Here is a 27368-nt window from a genome sequence, read left to right on the forward strand (position 1 = left end):
AGTTACCCACAATCAGATCAGATAAAGGTTGGATTCAACCTGTGTTGAAAAGACGCTGTAGGACCACTGTGCCTCTCCTGCACTCTGTTGACCTACGCCGTGTAGCTTCAGGTTTGGAGAGGTGCACGTTAATCAAGGTGAAGCTCCCTTCTGGCTATGCCCGTGACGTGGCGACCATCGCTGTACCCGAGTACAAGTGATGAAGCTTAAGATGGTACTCCTACAGGAAAAGAATCAACCACAATAAACTAGGTTAGGCCTCTCTGTGTGACGTGATGTGCTGGTGAAATTAAGGGTTAATTAAGGGGTGATTATGAATGTCCGTGTTCCCAGGCAGCGCACAGAGCACTTTACTGCAGCCGGTGGTATGGCTGACCATCGCCTTGGCAACAGTGATCTGTATCGTTCCAGTTCTGGCGTTCCGCTTCCTCAAGCTTGACCTGAAGCCCCAGCTGTCTGACACGGTGAATACAGAACACATGACACACATATACATATACACACATGCATACACATACACGCTATACAAATACCTAGACCCGCACATACACACACTCACACACATGCATGCAGAAGTGTGTGTTTACAGAGTGAATGTCATTACCCTCGTGTCCTCTGAAACACTACAGCCAGTTTTGACGTAGTTGAATTGCTCTAACCAGAAGATGGCCCATCAGTAGCATCATGTAGAATCCTGTCAGTATTCCTGACAAGTTTTGTGACTGTGTTGTTATTAGCTGTCATGGAGACATATTTTAACAATTATTTTATCATATTTGATGGGATGGAATGAGCCACTGAAGGGATGAGTGATTTTGAGGAAAATAATTTTCTGGCAAAACTGGCAAAAGTATTTGAATGTAAAATGTAATCTGAGAGTCTAGTTTTGGAAAGACGTGTTTGAAGAAATGTTCTGCCCCCCTTCCCCCTCCCTGCAGGTGCGCTACACACAGCTGGTGCGGCAGAAGAAGCGCAAGGCGGTGTGCTTCAGCGGGGGGGGGGGTGTCCGCGGGACGGCGGGCAGCACGTCGGAGGGCCGGCTCGGGGCCCGCGGGGGCTCCCGGAGGTCGGGCTACGCCTTTGCCCACCAGGAGGGCTTCGGCGAGCTGATCACGTCGGGCAAAAACATGCGTCTTTCCTCACTGGCGCTGGCGTCCTTTGCCTCGCGCCACAGCTCCAGCTGGATCGACACGCTGCGCAAGAAGAAGCACAGCCACACCCCCACCCCGCCCGGCGCCGCCTCCGGCGACAGCAGCCCCGCCCCCAGCTGTGTGTCCGGCTCGGCCGCGCCCCCGCTGTCCAACTCCCCCTCGGTGCTGGGGGGCTCCCAGGACGCAGCCATAGAGGAGGAGGAGGCCCGCACCCCTCCGCCCTCCCCCCTCCAGGCCAAGCCCGGCTTCTCTACGTTGCACGCAAGACCCCCCAGCACCACTCTGCTGGCGGCCTCGGAGTCCACTCAGGGCCCCTCCACTGGGGGGGGGCCCGGGGACACGGCCCCTTCAGCACAGGGAGAGTCGGGGGGCTGGACCCTCAGTCTGGGAGCGGTCCAGGTGATCTGCTGTTCTTGATGTTTTGATTTTTTCATGGTTGTTTCATGGTTGATGACACTTCCTGTGAAGCTTCATTGTGGACCACACTCCCTGTGAAGCTTCATTGTGGACCACACTCCCTGTGAAGCTTCATTGTGGACCACACTCCCTGTGAAGCTTCATTGTGGACCACACTCCCTGTGAAGCTTCATTGTGGACCACACTCCCTGTGAAGCTTCATTGTGGACCACACTCCCTGTGAAGCTTCATTGTGGACCACACTCCCTGTGAAGCTTTGTGTTGGATCACACTCCCTGTCTTCTAGTCTTGTAGGGTCACTGGTTCGGACCCGGCTTGAGATTGAACCCTCCCCTCTGTACTCTGTCCAACAGGAGGCCCTGTCCAACTGGAGGAGCCTCGGAGTTCGCTCCAGCAGCCCCGGCCCGCCCTCCCTCTAGGGTACCCCAGAGAAGGCCATCCAGCTGGGACTGAGGCCTGGAATTTGTGGGAGGAGACAGCTGCTGGATCAGTCCATGATGATTGTGGACAGAGAGCAGCCATAGCCCCGTAGCAAAGCCACTCTGAGAGAAGAGTTAAATTCACTTTCCTTCCCTGGTGAATAGTTTGAAATATTATTTACGACGCGATCACTGTGTGCGGCTAGAACAGGAACTCAGAAACACTAACAACATTATTTATCTAAAAGAGCAAGAGAGGGTTCTTAAGTAAAGGTCTATGATTGATGCGATATCCTCCCCTGGATGCAACAAAATATTGAAATTGATTCATCCAATGCTATCACATACAAATGTGATGCAATATGATATGACAGAGCCATAACCACATTTCATGAAACAGATAGTAAACCTTTAATTCCCATAAGACAAATGGATAAAATCTTTAGCATTTTCTCCCACGCAAGCTGTACCTCAGCTCCATTGGCCCTCTGCAGCATTGCCATATTTAGATCTACTGGAAAATACCTCTAGGGTTGCTCTATATATATGCCCTCCCAGTCGGGTTATTGTACAAGTTTTTGCTGTGAGGGCAGCATTGGGAACATGTCAATCGTTGCGTAGAAATTGTATTTTTGCTAATTATTTTGTCTTGCAACAGTTCTATAGATGCGTCAGAATAAGCATAAAGTTGTGGAAATAGTCCACTCAAGTCATTTACAGGTGGAAACCTCTGGGGTGGGGGTTTTAAAGTCTGTGTTTACTGTAGTTCTCAGTGAGAACGTTATTTTAAATGTATTGAACACAACAAGAACAGGCTTTCACTGTCTGTCACACTGCTCCTACCTCGGCTGGTGGTGCCTCGTGGTCATACGCATCACATTGATGAGAGAAACACAGCACTGTGGCGAGATTAGAGGGGAGCTCTCTCTCATCGCCTTTCAACTTGCTTTGCCATTCAAGCAGGTACTCGGCTGATTGTTGGGGAGGAAGATGTGAATCTCATTTCAGAAAAAGCCATACTTTAGGGGGAATTAAGTTCATGTATGTGGCTTGGCAACAGAAAGACAACATGTAATAACGAGACGTATACTTTTATTTTTGGAGAAATTAGAAGGTCCATGTGTGGAACCAGTATGCCTGTACATGTGGAATAAAGGGTGCTTCACATTTATTGCAGTTTTTTCTTTTAAGATCGGAACGAACCACAGCTGAAGTCCAACTCCCAAACCCTGGCTGAGAACTATTTCATCCTACACCAGCAGGGGAAATATTCAGTGTTACAAATGCTTTGGTCAAGTACCAACCCAGAAATAGGCGAGTGGCGAGAACATTTATAAGCGGAAATCAGATTGCTGTGCACTCTCACTACTGGTACTACTACAACTACTACAGCTGGTATCAAACAATTCAACATGTGAAGAAGCAGTGCGGGAATAAAGACTAGGTAGAGAGTGGAGGCTTGGTGTGGTCAGGGAATAAAGAGTAGGTAGAGAGTGGTGGATTGGTGTGGTCAGGGAGTAAAGAATAGGTAGAGAGTGGTGGTTTATTGTGGTCAGGGAGTAAAGAATATGGAGAGAGTGGAGGCTTTGTGTGGTTAGAATAAAGCTCTTGAGGTTGACATGGTCTGGAGTTTGTTTGTCTGCTTATTTTTACTCGACCCAATAAACCTTTTTTCCAACTCTGTCTGCTCGTTCATTATGTATGTCATGGCTAAGATGATCCGTTCATTGTTTGATAATGATAATAGTAATAATAATGACGATGATGATAATCATGATCATGATGTTCATAAACAATGAATAAATGAACAACAAAATAATTAATACATTTTTGGGTTTTATATATTTTAATTTTATAGCATTCGTTTTTTAACATGAATTATATAATGGCCTGACTTTATATATTAATATAGGTCAAATTCAATGTAGGTCGAAAGTATGTAACACCTTTCAACACATATTAGCCAATTTTGTCTTTGTAACTCAGAGATACAAAAAAAGCCAGCTAGGCTACCGTGGGGAAGAGGGCAGAGACCAGTGTTTCACAACCCAGCGGCTCTGGAAAGGGGAAACCAGAGGCTCTAAGCACTGACTCTCTGGATGTATTTATCAGCTAAACAAGAATCACCAACATGTTTGTTACGGCTGTCCGGGCAAAGTACTTCTGCAACAGACAAATAGCCTATTTTACGAGTTTCCAACTAGTTTCAAACGTTGAAGGCAGTCGTGTGGATGCGTGAAGATGCGTGTCTTCGCAGCGCTGCTCTGTGCTGCCGCACTGTGCTCCGTGTCTCCGTTCGGCGGTCACTTCGAGGGAACGTGTCCTAAAGAAGGTGAGTTCAACATCAGAACAAGAACCAACATTAGGGTTGTCTGTTTTACTTTATAATAAATCTTATTAGGCTTTTTGGATTATAGGTCATAATTGCATGATTTGTAGAAGTGCAATTTAAGTGCTATGCAATTTTGAAGTAGTAGTAAAGTAGTAAAAGAAAATTAAAGACATAGCCTAATAGACAACATAATTGATGTGTTGTTTCCAAACTATTGTAGCCTATGTAATTGTTACTGCACTATTAGTGACCATATTTTACCAAGTAGTAATTCATAACGAAATAGTATAGCGCGTGTGTGTGTGTGTGTGTGCGTGTGTGTGTGTGTGTGTGTGTGTGTGTGTGTGTGTGTGTGTGTGTGTGTGTGTGTGTGTGTGTGTGTGTGTGTGTGTGTGTTTGTGTTTGTGTTTGAGTGTGTGTGTGTGTTCATGTGTTTGTGCAGGCAGATAGGCACACGTGTGTGTTCCTGCAGGTGGGTTGTTTGTGTGATTCAGTTTTTGTTGTGCTAAAGTGGACTTTTGACATTCGGAGCAGGAGTCTATCGCACATTGAAGGACAGCTTTTCCCACACAAACAAAACAAATGTTGGCCGAGTTCACTCAGTATCCGCAGAACTCTGAGTGTAGACCTATTTCTAGGGCCACAGATGTAGGCCCAAATATAAACTGCTAAATTAAATGTAAATCAGAGAAAAACAATCAGTGACAGAAATGGGCGACAGGCCATGAAGCAGTTGGGTGGAGGAATGTAATTCAAGTGGAAGTTTTGAAAAAAATTAGGTTTTCATGGGCAATTTATGCAACTCAAGTGAAAGTGAAAACAAGAAATAATCATGTGAACTGTAAAATGACCAAACAGTGACCAGTGTACACAAACATTGGTGAGCATGTGCTGACATAATGACCACAGTCCTCAAGAGATGTCTGCTCGGTTCTAGCTCCGGCTCCGGGCGTGCTGGTGGTGGCCCCAGGCAGCCACCTCTCCCTCACCTGCACTGGTCAGGTGAAGCTGGACGGGATGGAGGTTGCCTTCCCCTTTGAGACCCCGACTGCCAGAGTTGGGGAATATACCACTCCCCACATGCCCCCCCCTACCACAGTCCACCAACCGGGCGCCAGCACAGTCATCCAGACGATAATGAACCAGACAGGCCGCGCCACGGGGAGAACTGTTCCCATCAGATACAACCCCCAGAGCACCACAAACATTGTTACTGCAGGGCACGGACGACAAACCCACTCTGAGAACAGCCGGAAAAGACGGGGCAGTCCCCTGGGACAGGCTTCCCCAGAACAGAAGGCCACTTCCGCTGCAAACATACTCTGGCCAACCAGAGGAGGCGGAGGGGCACCTTCTGAGCCTGATTGGACGGTGGGGGACGTGAACAGGGAGGAGGGAGGCCGGGGGAGGAGGCCCCAGTGGAGGCTGAACGGCCGCACTCTGATGTTCAGAGAGGGAGTCTCTGAGAGCAACCATGGAGCGGCGGTCTCTATATCCTCTGTGAATGCGGATCACAGTGGGAGGTACAGCTGTCACCACAAGAAAAAGGTGCTGTATTCGTTGAAGGTGATCGTTGCAGGTGAGCACTGATACTGCCTGCTGAAAATGGAAATAACACGGGCCATCGTAAACGTTTGAAACAGAGACATGTGATTCCCAACTTTCCTGGAGGTTTCCCTCCGCTTGACATTCAGAAGAATCACAGGCTGACAAATCTTGCAGAATAGATCCTTTTCACAGTGGTCCTATGACGCCCTACGATGACACTTGTTCAAACCATAACTTAACAAATGGACTGTAGCGACACAGCCCTTAGCACACTGAGCTATTGAATTGCTAGCTCACTAAACAAGGCAGTCCATTCGCCTTCGTCTCTGTTTCAAGCCTCAATATATGACACGTCTGAAACGAGAATAGGCTATACCTTGAGATGACGGATAATATATCTATGGTTATGTCCTCTAAATCCTGAATGTTAATTCTATCTATGGCCTCCATTCGTTTCAGCTCCTCCTGAGCAGCCTATCATGAGCTGCTATAAGAGGTCGCCCAGCAGCAAGATCCGCTGTGAATGGACCCCGCAGCAGCAGGTCGTCGTGCAGCCTCATTGCTACCTCTATCTGGACAAAGGGTGAGGAGCTGTCTGTCGGCCTGCCTGTCTGTCTATTTTTCAACCTCATCTATGTCTTTCTGTCTGCCTGTCTGTCTGTCTATCGGTCAACCTAGATGTATGTATGTCTGTCTGTATGTGTATTTTGACTCTCTGTCTGTATATCCGTCTGTCTCTCTTTGTTTCTGCCTACTTATCTCTTCCTTCCTGTCTCTCTGTCTTCCTATCTTTCTGTCTTCCTGTCTTTCTGTCATCCTGTCTTTTTGTATATACAACGACACCTAAAGCCCCCACCCCCCCGTATCCTCCCTCACAGCACCGCGGGCACCTTCTCTCGGCTCAACTGCTCGTTCTCGGGGCGTCCCATGCGCTGCTGGTGCGCCCTGGAGCACAGGGAGGAGGAGAAGAGGCTCCTGCACATGGCCTACCTGTGTGTCAGCAGCACGGCCGGAAACTCCACCAGCCGCCTGCAAATCTTCATACCCATGGGCATCAGTGAGTCTTTGCAGAGTGTGTGTGGGTGTGTGTGTGTGTGCGTATGTGTGTGTGTGTGTGTGTGTGTGTGTGTGTGAGATGGAGTTTGTGTGTGTGTGTGTGTGTGTGTGTGTGTGTGTGTGTGTGTGTGTGTGTGTGTGTGTGTGTGTGTGTGTGTGTGTGTGTGTGTGTGTGTGTGTGGGTGGGTGGGTGGGTGGGTGGGTGGGTGGGTGGGTGCGTGTGCGTGTGTTTGTGTTTTGGGGGGGTAGGGGGTGTGTGCATGTGTGTGTTTGTTTTCTGTGTGTGGGTGTTTATTTATATATATATGTGTGTGTGTGTGTGTGTGTGTGTGTGTGTGTGTGTGTGTGTGTGTGTGTGTGTGTGTGTGTGTGTGTGTGTGTGTGTGTGTGTGTGTGTGTGTGTGTGTGTGTGTGTTTGTGGTGGGGTTGTCTGTTTGTGTGTGTGTGTGTGTGTGAGTTTGTCTGTGTGTGTGTGTGTGTGTGTGTGTGTGTGTGTGTGTGTGTGTGTGTGTGTGTGTGTGTGTGTGTGTGTGTGTGTGTGTGTGTGTGTGTGTGTGTGTGTGTGTGTGGGGGGGCATGTCTTCCCTCCTACCTTGCAGTGATGATCATGTCTGTTCCAAGTCAAACCCGAGCCCCCGTCTGCGGTGGCGGTGCGGGCGGTGGAGGGCCATGAGAGGCTGCTCAGCGTGAGCTGGCGCTTCCCCTGCTCCTGGAAGCGTCATGACCAGTACTACGAGCTGGTCTACGAGATCCAATACCGGCCCGCCTCCTCCCTGGACTCACAGGCCTTACAGGTGCAGGCTGGGGAAGGATTCTGTAGTACATATTGTGCATGAGTGTCAGGCTTTGTGTGTGTGTGTGTGTGTGTGTGTGTGTGTGTGTGTGTGTGTGTGTGTGTGTGTGTGTGTGTGTGTGTGTGTGTGTGTGTGTGTGTGTGTGTGTGTGTGTGTGTGATGGTACATGCATTTGTTGATTTTTATTTTCACAAGAGTCTTTTTCGGAAGCTGGTGAGCGACTCTGCGATCCTGACATCGTCAGGGAGCTCGTTACATCACTGTGGTGCTAAAACAGAGAAGAGTCGTGATTATGATGATTGTCTTTTTCTTGCTCTTAGCTATGGCGGTGCCAGGAGTCAATTTGAAGTAGTTGAGCGGAATGCTCAAGCTGGGGTGTGTGATTTGACCAATGCTTGGAGGTAGGCAGGGGCATTTCCATTGACCGCCTTATATGCCAGTATCATCATCTTGAGTCTGAGATGGACAGGGAGCCTGTGGAGGACCCCCACATGGGAGAATTTAGGTAGGTTGATCGAGGCGCACTGCATACTGGATACGCTGCAAAGGTTCAATCGCGCAGGCAGGCAGGGAGTCCAGCCAGGAGCGAGTTGCAGTAGTCAAGGCGAGATGACGAGTGCTTGGACCAGGAGCTGAGCTGATTCCCTAGTGAAGAAGGGCCGAATCCTGCAGATGTTGTAGAGGATGTTGAGTGATGTTCGCGGTACAGCATATCTGATTGTCTAGTACCCAATCGAGGTTTCTCGTGATTGTGATGAAGGTACAGCGATGTCCTCGACAGTGACCAGTAAGTCCATGTGAGGACTATATTTCCCTGGCATAAGGAGGAGCTCAGTTGTGTTGAGGTTAAGCTTCAGATGATGGGCATGGCAGTCGTTCAAGTGCTGATTTCTGCCAGACATTCTGAGATGCGTGTTGCACACAGGGTGCTGTCAGAGGAGGGGAAAGAGATGAAGAGAGTTGTGTCGTCAGCGTAGCAGTGATATGAAAAAGAGTGTGATGTGATTACAGAGCCCAAGGATCTGGTATATAGGGAGACCCTGCACCCTCGACACCAGTGTCGAGGGTGCAGGGTTTGGACAAGGAGCCATTCCATGTGACCTGATAGGTGCGATTCGTCAGGTAGGATGTGAACCAGGATAGCACAGAGTCAGCAATACCAAGTTCGGCGAGAGTGGCAATGAGGATCTCGAGGTTCACAGGTCGAGTAGAATGAGAACCGATGAGAGGGACGTGGCTCTGGCAGCACACAGCAGCACACAGAAAATGTATTACAAGATGAATCATGACCTCTACAAAAGGCCGCTGCTTTGCTAAAGATGTAATGGACTGTAATGTTTTTACATTGAACGACATACTTTGACTTTTCGCAGATGACAAATATGGTTAATGAATGGCTATGCGCTCACACAATGCTAACAATACAGTCAAAGCACAGGGGCCTGTCTAGCTTCACTCCTAATGCTTTGTTGGTGATGTCAATGAGTGAACGTCCCCCCCTATGGATGGAAACGGCCACTACACTAGCGTGCTGCTGAACTGGACAGTATGGAGACCTATGATATCAGACCTCAATCTTAAAATTGAGGCCAATCTTAAGATTGACAATAAATCAATGATTAATTGAATGTATCAAGCAGTGAATCTTTTACGGTCCCCACACAGATGCATATGACTTAAAACCAGACCTGACTATCATTATCTTATCTTAATTTCTATGGTCTCTTTCCATGTTTGAAAGCCATGTTTTGTGGATGGTTTCTGGGCCGTTGCCTGGTTAATTGTAGCAGGAGATCCAGGATTGGCCTTGGAGCCTCCTGATGTAGTACAGGTCCCATTCAGATAGAAGGCTGGGTTGAATCCACTGTTGGAGAGCAGGCTGCCCAGGCTCATAGCAGGCCAGGCAGGCGGGTTGTTCAGCCTTATGCTGTCCTGCATGTTCATAAAGGTTCCCTGAGCAGGCCCTATGTGTCAGAGCCCCGGATGATGTTGGAGGTGGCATGGCCACCGGTCACTTCGCTGTCTATAGAATTGTCTGAAAGATTTGAAAGGGTTGTCTCTCATAATCTTTGTATTTATTCATATGTTGTACACAGAGAGACACCATCAAACACCAGCAGTACACCATCAGAGATGTGCTGCCTATGGTGGAGTATGTGATACAGCTCCGGGCCAAGGATGAGTACGATGGGCAGTGGAGTGACTGGAGCCCACCTGTATACGCATACAGTTGGACAGGTAAAAGCTAGCCCTGTGAGACCATCCTCATCTACAAGTTTCAATTTCTGCTTCTCAGTGCCAATCAGACTCTGAACTCTGTTCGGGAAGGAGTCTTCAAGAGAAACCAAAATAAATCAAACTATTTTTATCTGAAATATACTTAATAAAAATGTTCATAGAAAACTGAGGTGAGGGTTTCCTCAGATTTAAATACAGTTTTGCTATACCTGTAATAAGATTCTACAGTGAAGAGATTGTGCTGAAGTTTTTGTTAGTTTTTTTTGGCTTGAGATTTTCTAACAAACGTAAGGCCGCGGCTGTATTTGAAACCCAATTACTAGGCAAGACTGATAATCCATGCGAAATGTAAACAGGAATGGATGGTCTCTCAAACGCTAGGTCACAGCCACCCCAGTCCTAGGAACCCTCATGGTGAATGACCTCAGGTCTCCACTGAAAACGCTGAATCGCCTCAAAATCAGCGTCACGCCAACTCATGCTACTTAGCGCTGCCTGGTTTGGAAGGATCATTGATCTTTATGGCAGCCAGGCATAAGAAGGAGTAAGGGGATGGTAACACGCCACCCTTGAAAAATCCCCAAACAAAGTATATTTTGGGATTTCAACAGCACTAGAGCTAGATGTGCTGTTGAAATGTACTTTGAGAAGGTAGGCGCTGCCTCTGTGTAGGTCAATGATTATGAAATACATGTTAACCCAACCCCACTGACCACAGACAAAAGTAGTCATGACAACCTGGGGAGGGAGGGCTCCTGTTTCCTTCCTCTATGGTCGGGGAGCAAACCGCCAATCCAAGTGGTACGGTTATCACATAAACAAGGCCCCCCTACCAAATACAAGCTTAGTGTCTCTTCTCTCTGGGTGTTTCTGTAAACACATTGTTCAATCATTGCAAGTAAATTGATGCCTATTGATATGAAGATTGTATTCACTTTTACTTTTATTATGACATTTAAGCTATTGATAAATCTGGTACCGGATACATAATTATATAAATATATTTTCATTTTAAAAAGGTCATTGTTATTGTGGCTTGGATAGGAAAATCCCCAGAGCAGGATATCCTGCATTATTTTACTGTTATGGATCAGCCAAAGAGAAAATGGACTTACCTCAATATCTTAAGAGACTCTCATCACGCTATACGTTATACAGTTCTCTATGTGGAACCCCAACTTGCATTTTTGTATCAAAATCACACACAAACAGACACACACACAGTATCCTCTTCCCTAAGGTTTCTGTCATGAGATCAATATCTGCTTTGTGCTCACTGATCAATTCATCAACATGTTTTAAATATCTTTTACAGTAGATACAGGTCACTTTGAAAAAAAATATTTTGCAAAATAACAAGATCAGATAATGCTTAAAAAGCTACATAAACTGTTTAGATTGGTCAAAATAAAAGCTGGAACTGTGTATTATGAATGATCAAATGTTTTATTTAAAGGTCCCATGGCATGCTACTTTATGGATGCTTATATATAGGTGTTAGTGGGCCCTTAATACAGTATTTCCCAGTCCCACAATGAGCTTTCCACAAACATGCCGCTTTTTAGAGGCCGGTCAAGGTCAAGGGTGGGGGTGTGGTCCTGAGCAGCTTGCGGCCACGGTACCGTGCGCTCATGTTTACAGTGGATGCATCGCAATGGCGAGGTGCACACAGCTTTTGGCCATGTTCTGTAAATATTTTAGAACACTCCGGCTTCTCTGGCGGGAGTTCTGGAGCTCTATATCTAAATAATATCATATCATACATAGATATCGATATCATATAATATATATTATCTCGGCCAAAAGCCGACGTGTTATGCGCCATAACACCAACAGCAGAACGGTTATCCAACTAACAAAGCAGTGTACACTTGCAAGTAACACTTGCATTACAGACACACACTTGTGGCGCTCGCACAGTCGTAGCTCATTGGGCAAAGCAGAGAAAGTGGAGGTAACATGGCAGGTTAGGGGAACTCATATTAATGTGAGAAAACCTCATAAAGTGACATTTTCATACCATGGGACCTTTCAATTGTGATGAAAAGGCACAAACGCTTTTGTGCTGGTAAGTGGTTGTAAACGCCAGTCGGTTTAGATTTGTATCCTCCCCAATAACATCATTAGCTCAGAATTTGAATGATCTAAGCCTTTATGTGTATGAGGTTTTAACAACGTGTGTTCACCTCTGTTCCCTTAAGCACCGCCTGTGCCGTTGTGGAGTACTGATCAAGCTGCGACACTGGTAAGAAACTTCTCTCTCTCCATCTCTCTCTGTATCTTTCTCTGTCTCTCTCTCTCTCTCTCTCTCTCTCTCTCTCTCTCTCTCTCTCTGTATCTCTCTCTCTCTCTCTCTCTCTCTCTGTATCTCTCTCTCTCTCTCTCTCTCTCTCTCTCTCTCTCTCTCTCTCTCTCTCTCTCTCTCTCTCTCTCTCTCTCTCTCATGTTACATGTTTCCTGTTCTTTGCCCTACAGGACCCACTCGACATATACTCAGCAGGATCTGGGAGTGGGATGGGCTACACCCCTAGTAAGAACAGGATGGAGGATGTGTTAGTGTGTGTTTGCGCATGATTGTGTGCCAGTGCGTGCGTATGTATTTGTGCCCTTTTGCCACCCAGATTCCAAAAGGAAATCGGGCTACTATAGAAATGGACGATCGTTAATGAGAATCGCTTGAGTCTTGAAAGCATCACTAACCTGTGCCTCACCGCGGCGCCTCACTGCGGCGCCTCACTGCTTCCTGTTCACCCCAGCCTTAGAGTCAGAGCAGACCCAGGACCAGGTGTGGCTTCACTCCCTGTGGATCTCTGGCCTGTGTGTTCTCCTCTCCCTGGCCCTGGCTGTGTATGCATTCAGGTATGCCCACACTGACAAATGTTTACATACATCCCAACGCCAACAGGCACGGGTGAATCATGATGACATGTGAGTTGATACAAGGCCACCGATGCAAGTGTGTTTTTCTAAATGACTACCTTATTGAATTAATATTAAATACACTAGATTCACATTTTGACAAGTAAAGTGAATAAACTGGATTTAATCGTTTTAATAACACACGCCTAGTCTCTCAGAAACATATGGGTTGTTCATTATTTTTTTCGTGTCAGGCACAGGGAGAAGTTTGTCTCAAAGCTTCATAATTTGAACATGGTCACTGTGTGCGCGGCCGACCCACGTCCCCCGCCCTCCAACTCCCTCGCCATGGCCGCAACGGCCCATGAAGGACACGCACTTGTGACCTTTACCCCCGCTCCCTACAAAGACCCCCTGCCCAATGCAGTGGAAGAACAGGAGGAGGAGGAGGAGGAAGAGGAGGACAATAGAGAAAAGCCAGAGAAAAGGAGTGAAGCAATCAGTTTCAACAATACAAGCTACTTCCTGCTCCAGACAGACAGGGAGAGCGTTTCCCAACAGTCTGGGCCCAAATGTCTTTAAAAGTAAATGAACCATCTGATTTGATTCTTGGATCATTTGTTTGTTATGTCTCCTGTATTAGTCTATTGTATTTGTATATTGATCAACTTGTTATGATGTTCGTATATGTATACATTGTCTTAATATATTTTTTCTTGAAGAAATACGTTTAATTTCAAAGCCGCTTGGGCCGCTAGTTTATGGGGTCAGAACATTCTCATTAATAATAAATGCACAGAAGGAATCACAAATGTATTTTGTGATTTATATATAAATTACTCCCTTCTCACAAATACATTTCAATGCACACATAAATGGATATCGGTATGTATAAATGTAAAATAAATCCATAAACAAAAATAAGTTTCACAAACACATTTCTGATCCACACACAAATGTACCTTGTTTTAAATAAATGTAAAATAAATCCATAAATATATTAATTAAAACAATATTTGCAATTTTCTTCAAAATGTATTTGGATGTTGTTACATTTATATACAAACTGTTAAACTTTATTTATTTTACATTTATCCATACCGATATCCATTTATGTGTGCATTGAAATGTATTTGTCAGAAGAGAGTAATTTATATATAAAACGCTAAATACATTTGTCAAACCTTCTCTGTGCATTCATTATTAATGAGACTGTACTGACCCCATACTAGTTTTTGGTTTGCAATACAAACTTGAAAAGGTAAACAAAGAGTTGTCAGCTCTGAGGCCTGTTTCAGGTAGCTGGTTTAACATACTCTGAGTTTAATCCTGCGCTCTGAGTTGGTTGACTCAGAGTTCAGGGTTGAAAAGAAACTCTGTGTTTTTGGTTTCAGAACAGGTGATCAGCGTTGGGTTAATCAACTCTGAGTATGTTCACTCTGGGTTGAGGGCGTGCCTGTTGACTCTAAAGAGCCATCATCAATGGATCTCTGATAACATGATCAAACATGGACCAAAAGCGTAGATCCACTTACTTTCTCCCACGGAATTGGAAATTCTAATGAACGCGTATGCCGAGCAGTTACCCAGAGAGAGCTTGGCCTGAAATAGCTGAACAAGTCAATGCGTGAGTAAAATAAATAAGTAAAATAAAAAAAAATAAGAGGAAAGTTTAATATTTTCCACTTATTCAATATGTAAATGGTGTTTATGTGTGTGTGTGTGTGTGTGTGTGTGTGTGTGTGTGTGTGTGTGTGTGTGTGTGTGTGTGTGTGTGTGTGTGTGTGTGTGTGTGTGTGTGTGTGTGTGTCTCAATTTACGCAACCCCGAGTTGCCCCAAGAGGACTTGGCAGCAAATGAAGATGAAGTACCAAAATATAGTTCAAACAGGTAAACTAATGTTGAATTGAAATCAAATCAATTGTGCGGTTTTGCCTGCTGTACCTAATTTAACAGCTATATTCAACATGTGATGGGCCTATATTTAAGCAGTAAATGTAAGTAGTACATTTCCCAGCCACCCCCAACACTGCCTATATATATATATATTGTCTTCAAAATAGCGCTTACTGAATATTAGGGTAACATTTTCCTCCATGTTAGCAAATCGAAAAAAAAGCAGAGGCCACCTCTGCAGCCCTCACAGAGGCTGAGGAGATGGCCCTCAGACAACAGAGTATGCGTCCTGTGGCTGAGGGCATCCCTGGGGAGAACTCCTCTGATCCCCCCCCACCCCCCAGGATAGAAGTGCCTTTATAAGAGGTTGGTTATTCAAAATAATTAAATATGTACACGCAACCCAGCATGTAGCAAATTGGATGGGGCAATATTCTGCGCTCAAGTAATAATTTCACAGTCTAATCATCTTCTTCCATGGCGTCATCGCCCTACTTGAACCAGATGCCCTCACCAACCTCCATGCAATTGTAACAATTCAAAATATGCAAAAGGATGCTTTGGAGATCCAAATTTTGGAACATAAGTTAAAGGTGAGTGAGGTGCAAATTGGGATACTGTTCCCTGCTCTAAAAACATACCCGATATGAATGACTTTTTTTGTGCTTTCAGGAAATAAAGAAATCCTCATAAAAAGTAGATTGTATTTATTAGAACACGGGCTGTGGTGGGAAAAGTTATTTTGTTGAACAGTTTACTCAAAGGGTTTTACTTCAGTGAACAATGCAGACGATTATGCGGAGCATGTGCATGTAGAGAAGAACAGCTTAAAAGCAGTACCAGGGTCTTTTCTGCCTTGCATTCTTAAAATTAGTTTCTTGACTTGCAGCAGTTATAGGTCCGTGGTTAGTCAGCTACTCTGATCATGGGAAAGCCACAACGTTAAAGTGAATGTAGTACAGAGCGGGCGGGAAGCACGGGGCGGATCATTCTGCACATGTGTTAATTGCGTAAAAAAAACAAAAACTTAAACTTAAAGCATGCCCCCGGTGCGTTTGACAGTTAAAGCTAGGGTGGGCGATTTTGGAGAAAACAGCCGTTGAGATTCCGTCGCGTGCTCTCTGGCCCGTCCCTGCCACGCTACCTGCTGTAGCTCCTCCCACCGAACGTCAGTTATGCGCGTTCATGTGAATTCAGTTACATTGATAGGAAGACGAAACACCATGTCCGATTCCGAGGTAATTAAACATTAGTGCTGATTGCTACATAAGTACATATATAGCATCAACATCTTACTCACAGACATACCATGTATGTTATCTTAAAATCATTGCCATTGCGCTGGTAGGCCTAAGAAAGGTAGCTGTATCAGCCAAGCAAGATAGCAAACTAATTGCAACTGTAGTTCGTTAGCATAAGAACAAAAGCAAAAAAAAACAAAAAACAAAAACAAAACCTCCTTCTCCATGATAACAGAATTCTTCTAGGTCTCCCTCTTATCAATATTGACAATCGATATGATCTCTTTACTGTCGTTGTCCATCATTGTGTATGTACAGTACTGTGCTGAAAAAATATATACATTTGATAAAATAACACAGAAAGCCAGATTACACACAAGGAAACCGTCACTTCAAAGCGATCGCGAAACTGAGCTAGGCTGCTGCTAGCTTGCAACAACGTTATAACAATACATGGAATATCATATGCTAGACTTCCCTCGCAGTGCTTATCTTGGCAGTTGTGTCAACGTAGCTTTTATACAAACGTGACTCGGACATTATCCACAGTTGAGTTGAAGCCTAGGCCACGTGTTAGCACAATCTCTGTGTTATTCCGACAGCCACGGTTGGTGTGACCATAACTAACCTATAAAACGGACCGGGAAAAGAACCATCGGCTGATGCAAGACATCCTACAGAACCGTATTGAAATGGTTACATTACAGAACCGTAATGTAACGGTTATCGTGGCTTTGCTTAGTAAAAAACCATACCAGCCGACACTTTACATATTCATCGCAATATACCATGGAGGGATAGCACAATTCCTTGCCTGTCTATAAGAAATATAGCCATCTCAGCGTCCGATTTTAAGTTTCTCCGGTCACGTAACTCTCTCCATCGCTCATAAGCCACGCCGATGTTTACTCTGGTTTTATTTCGAGCTCTCTCCGCCTCCCTTTTAGTAGCTGTCCTTTCAACAAGTGTCTTTCCTCTTTTTTTCTCTGTCTTAGTGGTGTTAGTTGATGGTATCCGGGGAATGGGAAATTTATGGGCCGTTGATGAAGACACGGCTATTCATTTGTTGTCCGCCGTAGTAGTACAAAACTGTCAGACCGCTAGGCTCGTGAACGCTCACGCAGGGACGCACCAACGTCGTTGCCAAGGTGACCGGACAGTCCCACAGCCAATAAGAACGGAGAATCGGAGCCTCGCTCTGATTGGTCAAAGTGTACATGAGCGGTGGCAATTATTGGGTGCGGCCCACAGAGGCAGGGGAGAGCAAAGTTATGAGCAGATATTCTCAGAGAACTTCACCTACATATAGCTGACTGGCTATTAGGACAGTTTTGCCAAATATTACAGTCAAGAAATTACCCACCCTAGCTTTAACATGGGGACTGAGAAGGTGGACTAAATCAATGATAGATTGCGCTAAAAAACGATAGCGCACGTGAAGAAAATTATCAGGAAAAGAAAGTATATCCAACCGGGTTCTTAATAATCGTTCCTCACGGAGATTCCTTCTGAGGATCGCAGCCTCTACATCCACAGGCTCTCGTAGAAAAGGACATACCGTTTCTAACACTTCCTTCTGTCGGAGAGCTGCCTTCAGCCTTATAGACAACAAACTCAGAGTAGGTCTAACCACCTCCCGAGCAGGTTAGGTCCACGGCGTATGTTGCCGCAGCAACTAACTCTCGGTTGCGCTGAACCTGCTACCTGAAACGGAAAACCCAGAGTTTCCACTAACTCGGAGCGAACAAACTCGGGGTTGCCTCAAAACCAGCTACCTGAAACAGGCCTCTGGAGATGAACTGAGGTTGGGTTAGAGTGCCACCATGCGGACAGTCGCATCATCACCACAGCGTGTTTCCATGGTAATCGGGGATTTGTCAACAACAGATTACATGAATTTTCTTTCCATACAAAGCCGAAGCTATCGCTCGTCAATCTAATTCATGGGCAGTAACTACAACATATGTAGGCTATGAAGCAAGGCTAAAGGGAAAGCACTGCCAGTAACACAATGTCTAGAAGAGAGGGGCTGGGTGAACCGGACCGTGGCGCGTTGAGCAGCGAGCAGGAGGAGAAGCTGCGGCAGTTCAAGGTGGACTTCATCATCATCAGATCAGTAGTAGTAGTAGTAGTAGTAGTAGTAGTACTAATAGTCGGAGTTAAAAAATGTATTCCGAATACAACCAACGAAGATTCATAAGACTTTTTTTTCCTAGATCAAAACGAGAATCGACAATGAAAAGTATCTACGATCCCATCCAGAGATAGATAAACTGATGAGTGACTTTTTAAGGTTTGCTACAATGTCGCTTTATTTTAGCCCACTTCTAGGTATACAGGGGAAGTGTGTAGTGTACTCTGTGTGTGGGTCTGTGTGAGCGACAAAGAAGGTCGATTAAGGCTTGAATTCTGTTGTGTTTAATTTCGCGGTTCGGTCCTGCACACGCCCGGACCGTTGCATCAGTTATCGTCATGATCTCTATAGTAACGCTGATAAACATAACCCAAGTTCCCGGGTAAACAGTTCAATAACCAACACAATCAAACATGGCCGATAGCAAGAAAAAAATATCAAATTTTGTTTCATAGCCCGTTTTCCTCCTCCCTCTTGCTGTTGTTCAGTTCCAGCTGCTCTGAGCATAGTCTCTCTCTCTCTCTCTCTCTCTCTCTCTCTCTCTCTCTCTCTCTCTCTCTCTCTCTCTCTCTCTCTCTCTCTCTCTCTCTCTCTCTCTCTCTCTCTCTCTCTCTCTCTCTCTCTCTCTCTCTCTCTCTCTCTCTCTCTCTCTCTCTCTCTCTCCCTTCGCTCTGGAAGTGTAATTGGGTTTATTACAATGATGGACAGTGCTGTTAGCCAATCAGAGGTTAGACATTTGCATGTCATGAATATTCATTAATATTTTTATCTTTTTGCACCAAAACCGACTCAGATTCATTGCTATTAGTGACCAACGTAAAATTAATGAAAAACGATGCATTGACATCACTAAGCAATATAACACGAGTGTGAGTGGGGTTGTTCGTTCTTTTTTTTATTTTTTATTGGGGGGGGGCGCCAGAGAATCAGGGTAAGGTCAGGGGGGCGTTTGCTCAAAAAAGGTTGAGAACCACTGGCCTAGTCAATAAATGCTCACTGTTCATTATTATTATTGTTTGTTTCTTCCCCTTTCTCTCTTAACAATCATCTCATAGAGAAGTCCTTCTGAAGAGGCCACCAGACATCCGACAGTTTGCAGCAGGTGAGTTGGAGCTCACCTGTTAATTAAACAACAATAAACAAGACCATGTGACACACAATGCTTCCTTTTCCCTTGGTTCTCTTTTTAATGTTTTTTTTCACTTCCTAAAACCTCTCTTTTGTATGAACTGTATTGATCATATTCTAACAGTACACCTACTAACTTGTACACGTACCCAAACTTTCGTTTTTCAGAACACTTCAACAACGACCTTTGTGAAACGTTGGATCTGAAAAGCGAGGAAGCTGTGAAATGGAATCAGGCTAAATAAAGCAGTTATTGTGTGTGTGTGTGTGTGTGTGTGTGTGTGTGTGTGTGTGTGTGTGTGTGTGTGTGTGTGTGTGTGTGTGTGTGTGTGTGTGTGTGTGTGTGTGTGTGTGTGTGTGTGTGTGTGTGTGTGTAATAGTCATAGGTAAATAAATGCATCCTTGTTGGTGTCATTAGTCATTTAAGCAGGATAATGACGTAGAAAAAGCCCACTGGGTATTACGTGAGCCCTGTTTGTGGAAAAAGTATGCCTTACCTCGACTTCAATTGCCACATACACTTAACTATGTGCTTTTTTGACCACAACTTGATCAGTCCTGCAAATAATAAACCTCATATTTGCCAATTGATCTGGGTCTGTGTATTCTGAAAGGAGAAATCCTTAATTTGTTTCAACTTTTTGTGAGATGCCTTTTGTTAGACTAATTTCTGTAGCCACGATTGAACTAGAAGCCGCTTCATCTGTCCTGCATGCTACGTGCCAGGCGTCATCAATAAAGCGTGATGATGTGTTTAAGGTGTACGGTGCTTCCCCTTTGTGGTGTACAGTTGTGGTCACAAATTCCCCCCTGGGGACAACAGAGGGTTAATTAAATAACCTTTTAATAAGTTCCATTTTCATGGAAGTTCAATATAGAACCTGGTCTGATTTAGTCTGCCAGGCCAAGATCCATTGTAGATTGCACGTTGTTCTGGGGAAGCTGCTGTCTTAGAGTGGCGAAGTCACGCCCCTTTCGGTAGAGCCCATGGGACCTATAAGATCGAAAAATATGAATGGGTTTCAATGGAGAGAAAGTAATTATCTTCTGGTCCCAGTCTTCGATCTCATAGGTCCCATGGGCTCTATCGGAAGGGGCGTGACTTCGCCACTCTATAGATCTACTAAGTTCGCTCCTTCCGGTTGACCCTAGAGTGGAGAAGTCATGCCCTTTCCGGTAGAGCGGACGTACGAGCTCGTTTACGAGCTCGTAAGTCCGCCCCTTCCGGTAGACCCCCATAGAGTGGCGAAGTCGCGCCCCTTCCAGTAGAGGACCAAATTTTGGGACCAAATTTTCAGATCTGTGCTCTTTAAAGAAAGCCCTTAATTCTCTTGTGAAATGTGTACTTGGAGTTTGCTTGATGTTGTGTGCTTATCAATCCACGTTATCACCATGTGAATGAGGCTTGTTCAGGAATGTCAGTGGCTCAACGGGATAATGCCGTGTATGGGTGATCCTTAGGTTGAGAGTTCGAAGAACTAAGAACATTGAACAGCACCTGAAATTCATCAGGCAATCAACATTGCCTGATGAGAATCTGACTGCCAAGACACAGTATGGCATTAAGGGGAACTTCTTCATTAACCATTTTTCCTTCATAATTAACTCTGACATATTTATATTTCTTCCGTTAGTGTTCTTGACTACAAATGTTTAATTTCCCCAGATTTTCAAAGATTTTTCAGGGATATGCTATGAAGAAAGCCCTTAATTCACTTGAAAAATGTGTGCTATGAGTTTTCTGGATGTTGTGTGCTTATCAATAGACATTTTGACCATGTGAATGAGGCTGCAGTTCAGGTTTATAAGTGGAACATCTTTCCTTAAATATGACAATTATATGTTATATTTATATTTTCTTATGTTCTTGACTTTTAATTTTGCTCGGACCCCGTTGATCACCGCTTGCGGTTATATTTATTATTATTATTACTTAAATAACATTGATGGAAATGGTAACTCACGTTCAGCAACTAGTGGGACTAATGCCCATATCGTTCGGCAAATTGTGGGGCTTGGGGGGGGAAATATATTGATAAAATGAACCCTGAGGCTCTAAAGCCTGTATCTCATCTTTATCTCAGAGAATTGATTTGATTTAAAATCCTGCTGCTCACCTATAAGTCCCTACATGGTTTAGGGCCAAAGTATATAACTGATATGCTTCCACTGGCTTCTAGACAACTAAGATCCTCTGAGACCAATCTGTTAATTATCCCCAGAGTGAACACGAAACATGGGAAAGCCGGATTTAGTAACTATGCAACGGATAGCTGGAATAAACTCCCTGAGGATTTAAGACTAACTCTGACCACTTTTAAAACAAGACTGAAGACTTTTATGTTTGCTTTAGCTTTCTGCTAAATCTGAAATACATTGCACTTTCATTATTTAACTTTGCCTTCATTATCTTTCACGTATCTATTTTATTTTAGCATATGTTGCCTTTATTTTCTTTGAGGTATATATTATATTTTATTTCTTCAATCTATTTTATTTTATTGTGCAGCAATAATATGTGAAGCACTTTGAGTCTGCCTCATGGATGAAAATAACTATATAAATAAAGTAGCCTTGACTTGGAAAGGCCTAAAAGACCCATTAAAGGCACCCAGTGCAACTTTCGAGGCTTAAAAATAAACATTCAATTTCTAGTCTTTTTTACACGTAGTAAGTTTCAATAACTCCATACCATTACATACCGACATTTAAGCAGCAAAGATGAGACGTCGTTGTGTGGTGAGAACTGATTCAAAATCGATAACAACAACAATGCCGCCATTTTCTTTATTTTTTGTAACCTACAATAAATAAAGCAGGCTTCCAGTCAATGTAAAAATGGCTTCTCCCCACCGGCGATTGTTGTTGTTTACGATTTTCTATCAGTTCTCACCACACAACAACGTCTCATCTTTGCTCCTTGAATGTCGATATGTAATGGTATGGATTTATTGAAACTTACTACGTGTAAAAAAGACTAGAAATTGAATGTTTATTTTTCATTGAATGTTTACATAAAGTTGCACTGGGTGCCTTTAAGGGTCTGAATGAGGACATTTATGAAAGCTTTGTAAATTCTCCTCGGTTTCTGGGTAGTGTCATATGCTACATTATGGTAGGGCAATTCAGCTTTGAATAGTTTGTATTGATATAGGCTTATTGTGTGTATTCAACTCAAATATCAACCATTTAAGTTAACACACACCCACAGACGCACACACACACACACACTTTGCCTCACTTAGATCAGGTAACCTCCCACCGTGTATTTAACAGAGAGCAGACAGAGCCGAGGGCACTCACCCCCAGCCGCGCTTGCTGCCCCTGCATTTGTGTGCACCATATTAATTTGGGTCCACCAGCTTAATTTGTTTGGGTTGGACATTGGAAGCAGTTCCTGAGTGTCAGCAGCAGAGAGCTGTATGTGAGTATGTAGATATTAATTAGTATTAACCTGTTCATTGGAAATATATGTCTTTATTGGGTTGATTAATGCTGATATTAACAAAAGGCATATTATGGTGCTGGGGTTTGATTTTATTTCCGTGGAAAAAAACTTGGCAAGGCCAAGTTGATGGCCTTGCTGAAGCCTGATTTAGTTTTGCATTGGTAAGTCAAGTAATTGTACCATGGTTGTGGAGTAGGATATGCAATGTGAAATTCATAAATGATGAATGTAGTTTAACTATGTTTTATACATTTTTCTTGAGATGGACAAACTTGCATCTTGAAAACCGTGTTTGTGTAACGGAAAATGTATTTGCTCTAAAGGCATTTGTAAATATTTAAAAAAAAAAAAAAGTCAAATTCTAATCAAATTAGATCCCAAGGTCGTGTAAAAAAGGAAAGACTGGGCATTTGTAAATATTTAAAAAAAATAAGTCAAATTCTAATCAAATTAGATCCCAAGGTCGAGTAAAAAAGGAAAGACTGGGATATATTTAAGATGGCATGACGTAAGACCGAAGATGCCAAGTCATTGTTATCTGAACATGCTTTACAGAGTGTGTTTATCGCAACAAGCTCTCTTCTGACTTCCATGAGTCCTCCCCATAGGCAGGTAACTAGGAGAGTAGCACGGGAGGAAAGACCTCAGAGGGACACAACACCTTATTAAGGCACATTCGGCATAGCAACCAAAACTCTCCTTATACAAGCTGGATTACAGCTCATCTAGGTTTGAATATTATATTTTGTTAAAATCCTAAATGACTCACACATTACTAACCATGAATAGCAAAATAATAAGGGCCATTTTGGGATGTCCAGTAACTGAATGGGTGCTTCATGTTTAGTGAGATTGTTGTTGTTGATGTCTTTGTTTGTTTGTAGGTTGAAGCCTTCGAGCATGGCTTCCATAGTCAGGTCCCTGCTCCTCCTGCTCGTCCTCGTCCACGCAGCCTTCGGTAGGTCCCTTGAACACTGACCAATCAGAACTATCTGCTTCCTTTCACACCATGATCTACTTGTGCCTGTGTGCGTCCTGTTGTACCCACGTGTCTGTGCCTTTCTCTGTTCTTAACTCAGCTGCTCTACCTGAGACGAAGCCCAGCTACCCATCCGTTCCGAACCCACCTGCTACCACGGACATGCCCGGAGACCAACCCACTTCCTCTAATCATCAAAAGCGTTTAAATAGCATGGCCAGAAAACTGGTAGGTTCAGCGTCAGGGTGGTACGTTTGGACGACTAGGACTTCACTGTTTAATTTGTATTGGATTGAAAATAACCATATTATATCACAGAGGGATGCATCCGCTACACACCTCCCTAATATCTAGTCAGGAAACTGTCAGGAAGTATATTAATATATATCTCAAGGTAATCTGATGAACTCTGTCTGAGTACTACTGAGCTGAATACTCATCTCTGTGTAGTTTTACCTACTCAATGCCTGAAACACCGTCAATAAGCACAGTCGCAGTAACGTGCTCACCCACCCGGACAGGAGGGGAAAAATTCTCCACCCATTAGATCTGCATGAAGCAATAGCAGGATGTCGATAGACTTAACTTAAAGGGACACTGTGTAAAAATTACTCCCATCTAGTGGTACAATTGTATATTGCATTCAAACTAATAGTGCTCGCTTGTCCAAAAACTACGGTGGGCAGTATGTGCCAAGAAGCTGTGACATGACACCTACTAGGCTACCTCATCGAGTCATTCGAGTGATGATGAGGTTCGTGGACAACTGGAAAAAATTAGATGGACAAATCAGATCAGGTTTATTGACCAAGCATTCTTACAGACAACGAACTTGACTCCAGCAGTTGTGGACTTTCCAACATGACAAATAACTATACAGATGATAAATAACAGTAGGTAATTTAATGTCAGATTACATAAAATGTCATAACATAAAAGTTGACATAGCCTTTGGTAGTCTTGGAGTTACCGAAAATCAAAACAATAATTCCCATAATGCGTGCGGCTGAGCACGCATCCTAATCAACGCATTGTAACCCGTTGATTTCAACAATGTAACAGTATTCTAAATACCAACAATTTACATTGTAACTAACGGAATCAAATCAAAATCAAATCAAATCAAATCAAATTTATTGTCATTTTGTTGATTGAACAACAAAACGAGAAGGCGTTTCTCACGGATCAAGATCAACATACATTTCAAACAAACAAACAAACAAACGTCCCAATGATGAATAAATAAATAAATGATAAATAAAGTCCAGTGAGAAGATCTGGGACGCTGGTGCATTGAGCATCCTGACAGCTTGAGGTAGGAAGCTGTTCCGCAGCCTGGTGGTGGAGCATCTTAAGCTGCGATAGCGTTTCTTGGAGGGTAGGAGCTGAAAGAAGCTGTTCAGTTTGTTTACGTCCACCCCGTCTCTGCTGCTTCCTCCTCCGGGCAGTTGCGGGCACGGTGTCACAGTGTCCGTTAGTATCCTGTGTTTGCGTAGTATGTCCAGATGCCAGCGAATGCCAGTGATGTTACTCGCTCACAATGTCCTAATGTTTAATATTGTTTCCCTGTCATAAACTACGTTCGTCGTAGGCAGGCGCGGTCTTTGCATAGAGGCGTTGCTAGGCAACGGCCTTGGGCCCCTCCAACTGTAGGGGCCACTCCTGACTGGGAGCTCCAAACTTCCCATAGGCCTACAGCTGGTAATTGGGGCCCTTTGGACAGTAATTCACAGATAAATGTAGATTTTTTTCTTAATTGGTGATTTTTGTATGTTTAAATTGGAAAGAAGAACAACAGAATAAATTACAAAGAAATACCGATTACGTGCACACCCCCTCTCTTTCGCATTAAAATGGAATATTCCATCCATGCAGTTGTTGTGACTCGTGAGCAAAGATGTGAACTTAGCAACATTAGCAACATGAAGCGCCACTACCCATTTTGCATTTTGACATACGATGGTGTGATATCTGAAAACTTATTTCTCGCATATGAATGTTGAGGGCCCCACTAGCTAAATTCGCCTTGAGCCCCCAAATTGCTAAGTCCGCCACTGGCAGGCGCGGTCTTTGCATAGAGGCGTTGCTAGGCAACGGCCTTGGGCCCCTCCAACTGTAGGTGCCACTCCTGACTGGGAGCTGCAAACTTCCCATAGGCCTACAGCTGGTAATTGGGGCCCTTTGGACAGTAATTCACAGATAAATGTTGATTTTTTTCTTTATTGGTGATTTTTGTATGTTTAAATTGGAAAGAAGAACAACAGAATAAATTACAAAGAAATACCGATTACGTGCACACCCCCTCTCTTTCGCATTAAAATGGAATATTCCATCCATGCAGTTGTTGTGACTCGTGAGCAAAGACGTGAACTTAGCAACATTAGCAACATGAAGCGCCACTACCCATTTTGCATTTTGACATACGATGGTGTGATATCTGAAAACTTATTTGTCGCATATGAATGTTGAGGGCCCCACTAGCTAAATTCGCCTTGAGCCCCCAAATTGGTGGATTTGGATACGTGGTGACCACAGCAGAGAATAAACCTCCATAACTTGATGAAGAATGGCTTTTGAATTCCTCCAACGCATTTGAGTTATGACTTATCCATAAGTCATAAGAATATTGTCACGATTTAAACTCGACAAAAATGTGAAAAAGTAAATTAAATATGTAATAAAGTAGCCTTTCAATGACGAGTCGCTCAAACATAGCACCCCGCATCTCGTTGCCATGAAAAACCATGTTATACATGCTTTGCTTACACATCGTCGTTTTTTTGGCGACGATGATTCCTTCTCCTGTGGCGTGGCATAACTATGGTCTTTCAAAAAAATGCGGTGCATGTTCAAATTTGCCGGTAAAACTCGTCTCGCTAAACTAAGCTCTGTTCCACCGTCACGCTGGCTCAGAGTGAAAACGCGTTTGCAATTCCTGTACGACGTAGTGCTTTTTGACCCTCTCGGCAGCTCATAGACCGGAAGAAAATGGAAGCCTCCATGAAGCTTACCCGTCCTATGTAACCATATTGATATTAATATTAATTATTCTTCGCTCAGGAGGATAAGTGAGATTTTTGGCAGAGATAATTTTACACCAATGAGGACTTATTTATGAATGAATATGTTGATTTGAGGTAATAAATTACTCAAAATATTACATAGTGTCCCTTTAAGTGAGTTTGCAGTGGTTTTTGTGGATCATCATTTTCTGATGCTCAACGCTCTAATTATGGATTTATATTGAAATGATGACATGAAATAATATTACATTATATTGTATTACATGTTAATATATAATACGATATTATATGATATTATAATTTTCTAATATATTCTCTTTTATTTGAAAAAATGCACTAGGTGAATATACTGCCTAGTATTTTAAGTTTTAAGAAATAGTGACACATCCGGTGAATTAATTCTTAAATTGAAAGTATACATAATATTCATGTTACAGTGCAACAATACATTATGCCATTATTACAATTAACATACTGATTCATCTTATTGTTCCAGATGATGAACTGCATCAACAAGGGTAGGAAAACCATGTTCAACAATGTCATTATTAGATTAGTCACATAGGGAATAGAGTGATCTAAGTGTTGATATGCATTTTGAAGTGACTGTGTGTACTGTTGTTGTACAGACCAAGGATGTCTTCAACCTCATTAACTTGAGCATGGCCTAGATTTGAGCAACGAATTAGATTTGATCACATTCTC

The 27368-nt window shown here is 43.7% G+C and overlaps 3 protein-coding genes and 1 long non-coding RNA gene across 10 annotated transcripts in view; 3 read left to right on the forward strand and 1 right to left on the reverse strand.

The window, feature by feature from the left end:
• Positions 1-3158, forward strand: part of atp8b2 (ATPase phospholipid transporting 8B2) — a 42581-nt gene extending 39423 nt beyond the window's left edge. The window contains 3 exon segments of the mRNA XM_060053745.1: positions 334-464; positions 939-1550; positions 1922-3158. Of these exon segments, the coding sequence (XP_059909728.1) occupies positions 334-464; positions 939-1550; positions 1922-1987 (809 nt within the window). The 3' untranslated portion in view covers positions 1988-3158.
• An 883-nt stretch (positions 3159-4041) lies between these two features.
• On the forward strand, positions 4042-19804 carry il6r (interleukin 6 receptor). 5 transcript variants are annotated; one of them, XM_060053747.1, is made up of 12 exons: positions 4043-4319; positions 5257-5898; positions 6327-6450; positions 6746-6924; positions 7545-7717; positions 9814-9955; positions 12157-12200; positions 12431-12485; positions 12712-12814; positions 13069-13398; positions 19141-19187; positions 19382-19804. In XM_060053747.1, the coding sequence occupies exons 1-10, from the start codon at positions 4229-4231 to the stop codon at positions 13394-13396; spliced, it is 1881 nt and encodes a 626-aa protein (XP_059909730.1). In that variant the 5' UTR covers positions 4043-4228; the 3' UTR covers positions 13397-13398; positions 19141-19187; positions 19382-19804. The 5 variants fall into 5 exon arrangements, with proteins under 5 accessions (XP_059909732.1, XP_059909730.1, XP_059909729.1 ...); XM_060053749.1 differs by lacking the exons at positions 19141-19187; positions 19382-19804 and having other exon boundaries at positions 4042-4319; positions 13075-13626; XM_060053746.1 differs by lacking the exons at positions 19141-19187; positions 19382-19804 and having other exon boundaries at positions 13069-13626.
• LOC132459316 (uncharacterized) lies at positions 7350-9941 on the reverse strand. Its single transcript, XR_009526199.1, has 2 exons — positions 9810-9941; positions 7350-7710 (listed from the first exon to the last, which is right to left on the reverse strand). It is a non-coding gene; the product is annotated as an uncharacterized LOC132459316 (long non-coding RNA).
• Positions 19805-22484: 2680 nt separating the features above from the next.
• otoa (otoancorin) overlaps positions 22485-27368 on the forward strand; it is a 17283-nt gene continuing 12399 nt past the window's right edge. Inside the window, exons 1-4 of one of the 3 annotated variants that reach the window (XM_060053754.1) lie at positions 22485-22637; positions 23546-23619; positions 23741-23868; positions 27160-27181. In XM_060053754.1, the coding sequence (XP_059909737.1) occupies positions 22636-22637; positions 23546-23619; positions 23741-23868; positions 27160-27181 (226 nt within the window). In that variant the 5' untranslated portion in view covers positions 22485-22635. Of the gene's footprint in view, positions 22642-23545; positions 23620-23740; positions 23869-27159; positions 27182-27368 lie in introns of all 3 variants that reach the window. The other 2 variants (XM_060053756.1, XM_060053755.1) reach the window with 2 other exon arrangements.

The sequence above is a fragment of the Gadus macrocephalus genome, chromosome 6 (assembly GCF_031168955.1).
Source record: "Gadus macrocephalus chromosome 6, ASM3116895v1".
NCBI classification, from domain to species: domain Eukaryota; kingdom Metazoa; phylum Chordata; class Actinopteri; order Gadiformes; family Gadidae; genus Gadus; species Gadus macrocephalus.